At 40.0% G+C, this 6,146-nt stretch overlaps 1 protein-coding gene across 1 annotated transcript in view; it reads right to left on the reverse strand.

The window, feature by feature from the left end:
- The window catches only part of OSBPL11 (oxysterol binding protein like 11), a 97,391-nt gene that overhangs the window by 49,798 nt on the left and 41,447 nt on the right, over positions 1-6,146 (reverse strand). The window contains exon 6 of the mRNA XM_004712250.4: positions 208-409. Coding sequence (XP_004712307.1) covers positions 208-409 — 202 coding nt within the window. The remainder of the gene's footprint in view (positions 1-207; positions 410-6,146) is intronic.

Below are 6,146 nucleotides of genomic sequence, written 5' to 3' on the forward strand. Positions count from 1 at the left end.
ATGATGTAAAACTTAAAATCATTTCAGATCCAAAGAAAAACACAACAGAAAGAATTTATATAAAATTACTTTGAAAATTAAAATCCAAGAGGCTCATGGGTTTTTATTTTTTTATTTCAGAATTTTCTCAAATAAGAATGACAAAAATATACTCTTTATTTGACTTCGGCCTGCAGAGTTAGACCCAACTTTTAAACTATTACTTACCTGAAGGCAATGAACTTTTCTGATGTGATGCATGCTGCAACTGAAGAATATGAAAGCAGTCATTTAAGCAGTTCATTGTTGCCATGGAAGTTGCTTTCAGCATTAAGAGATCCTGGTCCAAGGAACTAAGATGGCCAGACGATGGAAGACATTCAATTCGCCTAATTAAATCTCTCTGTTGTCCTTCAGCATGAGACATCATCTAAGGAAAATAACAGTTCTGTGGGTCCCACTCATAATTTCTATATAGCATATAGACATAATCACCATTTTAATTAGCATATTCAATGTGAGAATCTCTTTTTAGGAGATATGGGTTTGGAAACCTAGTTTACATTTGCTTGGCTGTTACGAACTGCTGAGTCCATTCTGACCCATAGCTTATAGGATAGGGTAGAACCGTGTCTTTCGAGTTTTGAGACTTTAAACCTTTATTTAGCACAGCGGTTCTCTACCTGTGGGTCGCAACCCCTTTGGAGGTCAAACAACCCTTTCACAGGGGTCAGCCAATTCATAACAGTAGCAAAACGACAGTTATGAAGTAGCAACGAAATAATTTTATGGTTAGGGGTCACCACAACATGAGGAACTGTATGAAACGGTCAAGGCATGAGGAAGGTTGAGAACCACTGCTTTAGGGGAATAGACAGTCTCATCTTTCTCACATAGAGTGGCTGGTGTGTTTGAACTTTGGACCCTCTGGTTAGCAGCTCAGTGGGCAGCACACAGTACACATCACCAGGGCTCCTTTGCTTGGCTATCAGCCACGCTCAGTTAATGAAAAACTTAATTGTGTTTGTCAATTAAACACAAAACAGAGAGCTCTAACAGATGTACTTTTTCTTTGGATATAACAAAGTTCAAAAGATTTCCCTTTTTTGGGTAAAATTAACAAAGAGCACATTAATACAAAGTCAACAGAGAAAACAATGCAGAACACTCTCATTAGCAGCATTAAGTATTTCTTCAAAGTAAAATTAATTCCTGGTCTGGGCTCTCAACCACTTTTTTCTTAGCATTTTCAGGCTTGCTCAATTAGAATCAACATTGAGAACATGACAGTTTTCCTTTTGCTTCATTTCTCACGTAACTTCTTGGTCCCGTTTGATTAATTTTTTTAAATCATTTTATTAGGGGCTCGTACAGCTCTTATCACAATCCATCCATCCATCCTGTCAAGCACATTTGCACATTTGTTGCCATCATCGTTCTCAAAACATATCGACTTGAGCCCCTGGTATTGGCTCCTCATTTTTTCTCTCTCCCTCCCTCATGAACCCTTGAGAATTTATAAATTATTATTATGTTCCATACACTGGCCATACAGTTTCTTACACTGACCAATGTCTCCCTTTACCCACTTTTCTGTTGTCCGTCCGCCTGGGAGCAGGTTATATGTAGATCATAGTGATCAGTTCCCCCTCTCGCCTCCCCATTAGACTAATTTTTGAGCAAGTTGACATGAGTTGACTAGAAGCCCTGTTCCCTTTTCCTAATAGAGTCAAAGGATTAACAATCATATGCAACCCATGCATCTATATCAGATGGATCTTGGTTTAAAGCGCAGAAAACCAGAAAGATGTTGGCTTGTGTTTTACTGACTATGCAAAGGCATTTGACTGTGTGGATCATAACAAACTATGGCTAGCCTTGAGAAGAATGAGAATTCCAGAACACTTCATTGTGCTCAAGCAAAAGCTGTACATGGATCAAGAGGCACTTGCTTCAAACGGAACAAGGGTAATCCCATGTGAGAGTGTAGAGAACAGCAGAGGTATGACACACAGTGATTATACACAGAGCCTAGAGCATTATCATCACTAGAGACATGGTTCAAGAGGTTGACTTTAAATAAGTCAATTCTCTAAGAAAATACCTGTTCTCAACAAGAGGAAACTCTTTCAACACACGTCTTAGTTTTATGTTAAATACCAACATGATATGAAAAATATACTTAAGACACTGGATACTACAGTGTTATGAAAAATGATCCTTAGATTAGTGAGAATAATCCATGCAAGCATAAGAGAGAGGAGGAGATGGATCAAACGTTCACAATAAAAAACAGCTAAGAGGGATATATATAATCATGGTCTTGGTATAGACGGTCAAAGACCAAAACAGGTCTCTATCCCCTACGTAACTGAAAGGCACGGACACAGGAAGACAGCATGTTTCTATGCTACTCAAAGAAACCTACAGATAATAATGCAATTCCCCAAACCAGATTCCCACTTCAATCTTTAAAGAGCTGGGAAAACTAATCACCAACTTTATACAGAAAGGAAAGAGACCCCAGAGAAGTAAAGCACTACTACACAGGGCTCACACTCCCTGATACCCAAACCTGCTATGCAGCCACACTAGTCAAAAAAGTTTGGGATTGGCATAATGACAGCCACACAGACCAGTGTAACAGAACTGAGAACCCAGGAATAAAGCCATCCACCTATGGATAGTTGATCTTTGACCACAGGGGAGAGATCGTCTCTTCAACAAATGATCCCAGAAAAACTGGGTATCTATTTGGAGAAAAATTAAATAAGCCGCATATCTCACCATATAAAAAAACTAACTCAAGATAAAGACCTGTTTGTCAAACCTACAACTACAAAGAACACAAATGGAAAAATAGGGGCAATCTTAGTGGCTGTATACATGGCATAGATGTACTATCAAACATAACTGAAAATGCACAAACAACAGAAAGCAAATTAGACAGCTGGGGCATCCTGACAATTAAATGTTCCTGCAGGTCAAGAGGTTTCTCCAGACTGGGGGAGAGTTTGGGGCAAGTGCCTCTGAAAAGGGCTAATCTCTGAAATTGACAGGAAACTCCAATACTTCACCAACAAAAACAAAACAATTTAAAGAGGCAGAGGGCATGAACAGACACTTCACCAAAGACATTCAAGCAGCTAAAAACATTTGATGAAATGCTCATTATTGTCAGCCACTAAATAGGTAGTAATCAAAACAACAATATCATCTCACCTAAGCCTTAATAGCAAATTTTTTAAAAATGATAAAAACAATTAATACTGGCAATGTGTGGAGATTAGAACCCTCCTACATGGCTGGTGGCCAGTGGAAAGCAGTGGGATGCTTCCTTAAAATTTAAGTAATAGAAACACCGTATGACTCAGCAATCTTGTTAGTTATATAGCCTAGAAAAATAACAGCCTCAACATGAACAGACCATGAGCACACCCATGTTCATTGCAGCACTATTCACAATAGCAAAAAGAGGAAACCAACCTGAGTGTCCAACAACAAATAAATGGCTAAACTAAGGTCCATCCACACAAGAGAATAGTACACAACACTAAAAATAACGATGAATCTGCAAAATACCTTATAACCTGGATGAACCTAGGACCCTATGCTGCGTGAAATTAGTCCATGACAAAAGGACAACAAATACTGTATGAGACCACAACTATAAAGAGCTAAGAAATAGTTAACACACAGACTCATTCTTTGATTAAAGAGAAGAGAGGGTAAATCACTAAGTAGAAGGTAAACACAAATTAACTTAGGTGAAGAGAAAGGCAAAGTACAACACGGAGATCAGCACAAATTGATCAAGCAAGGGAAGGCAATGAGTGGAGAAAGAGTTATAAGCAAGAAACACAAATACTATATATACCTGATCCTGTATTATCACCAATAACAATCTACAAGTAGATATATAGAAAGACACTAAAGGTGAGCACAGCTGGAAAGGTGAATGGAGTGAGTGTGTGTGTGTGTGTGTGTGTGTGTGTGTGTGTGTGTGAAGATATTTATGCATATGTATTTTTATGTGCTGCAAATATATCATAAAGTAAAGAACACAGAGGACAAAGTTATATACCAGAGACCTTGAGGTAATGAGTTTCTGGGCTTGGGGATCACAACTGTAGTTTCAGGGGACACTCAGCTCAATTGGCACAATATATTCCACAAAGAAAATGTTCAACATCCTACGTTGGTGAGTATCAGCCATGTATGAGGTGCAAGTAGCTTCATTCAGGGTGAAGAAAATCAAAGACACCAAGAAACGTTGGGTCTAGAGAACTAATGGGCCACAGGAACTCTATCCAGCCTCCGACTCCAGGACCAGGAGGACTAGATGGTGCTGGGCTACCAAAGCCGACCACTCTGAAAAGGATCATACCAGGAGGCCCTGGACAAAGTGGTCTAAAAATACCGAACACAATCACAAAAAGACCAGGGTTATTTGGTTGATCCCTGGAAACTATGGCCCTTAGTCAACCTACAGGTTTGGAACTGAACTCACCCCTGTGGCTCAACATTCAGCCAAAGAACAAACAGACCTACGAGGGGAACAAAACACTGGAGGAGTATGCACGCCTTAGAATGATCAACTACACGATCAAAAGAGCAGCATTTGCCCAGGGATAAAGCTCTAAAGGTCAGGGAAATGGTACACACAGGAAGGGATGGGAAGAGTGCTATTATTACCTTGTGAGATACAATTATTGAATGAAAAAACAATCTGCTCTGTAAACCTCACTAAATCACAGTAAAACAAGCAAACACACAAACGGCGACAAAAACTAGAACGTCTTGCCCCATCAAACCTCAAGCACACACTGACTTCAACTGACAGTGTCTCAGTAGCACAGAGTGGAAGTGCTCCAGAGTCCTCCGGGCTGGAAATCTTTAAGCTGGCTGACTGCCTGCCACATCCTTCTCCTGGCAGGCTCAAACCACTGGCTTCTCTTGTGGCAGCCAAGCACTCAATCGCGGCACCGCCAGGGCTCCTGGAAAGGCCTCTGGAGAGGCTAAAATCTTAAGTCTTAAAGGGTTCCTTTTCCTTAAAATTGAGCACTGTAACCCGGAACAACTTAAGCTACATATTTTTTCTTTGTGTTTAGCCATTTTTCATAAAAATATGAACGTTATACCACATATGCAAGTATATGAGAGGGCTTCAAAATGTTTGTGGAAAAATGAAATTAAAAGATATATTTGTCCATCAACTTTTTGAAGCCCCCTTGAAGGGCCATAATAAAATTTTCACAATCACATACACTTGTGTAACCAACGGCTGGATCAAGAACAGAACATGGTCAGCATCCCAGAAATAATCCCTCAACCCCTGGCCTTGAGCTCTGAGCCATTCTTAGCAACTGCTGAAGAGTTCCAAAGGTTTCATGGCTACTTTTTCAGGCTAACGAACAAATTATGGTACTTTATGATGGTATCTTAACCACTTTTAATGTTTCCTTTTTCACCAATCTAGGCTAATAGTGATGATTTATCTACTAAGTGAATACCATCATCATGACTATAAAAGCATTATTCTATGAAACAATTTTTGTAACTACCTCTTCTTCATATAGCAAAACTGAAAAGTGAGGTGAAGCTATCATGTATGTTCCTAAAGAATGTTTCATCTCTCTAAATCGAAATTTCCTTACCTATAAGCAAAACCAGAAATGGCGTGACCTGTCTTGAATCATGAGGGTGATTTAAAATATTATTTTCAATAATTCACTCTTTAAGTGTAAGTTCTACTAAATTTAATTCAAATAAGTACTATATATACTAGTATAAGCTGACCCAACTATCAGCCGAGGCACCTAATTTTACCACAAAAACGGCATAAAAAAAATGTGCTGAAAAACTCGGCTTAAGCCAGTCCAGAGAGGACCACATGGCCAGCCCCACTATGAGACATGATGCCCCTCACTGACCCATGGCCCTGCGGGGGACAACACCAGAGACACAGTGTGGGAATTGCACCCAATCTGATCCCGCCACACTGAGGCAAAGCACTGGGGGAGTGCAGCGGAACAGCAGGGGAAGGGAGCAACAAGATCCCCAGGGAATGATGAGGGTGGACTTTGGGGACAGGGCGTGGTGCCCCAAAAGGCTGAACTGGAAAACACTCTTAAAGGCCAGCGATCCTTGAACTAACTACAAGCTTT

The sequence above is a fragment of the Echinops telfairi genome, unplaced genomic scaffold, assembly GCF_000313985.2.
Source record: "Echinops telfairi isolate 266 unplaced genomic scaffold, ASM31398v2 ScPeMD7_17;HRSCAF=63, whole genome shotgun sequence".
In the NCBI taxonomy this organism is placed as follows: domain Eukaryota; kingdom Metazoa; phylum Chordata; class Mammalia; order Afrosoricida; family Tenrecidae; genus Echinops; species Echinops telfairi.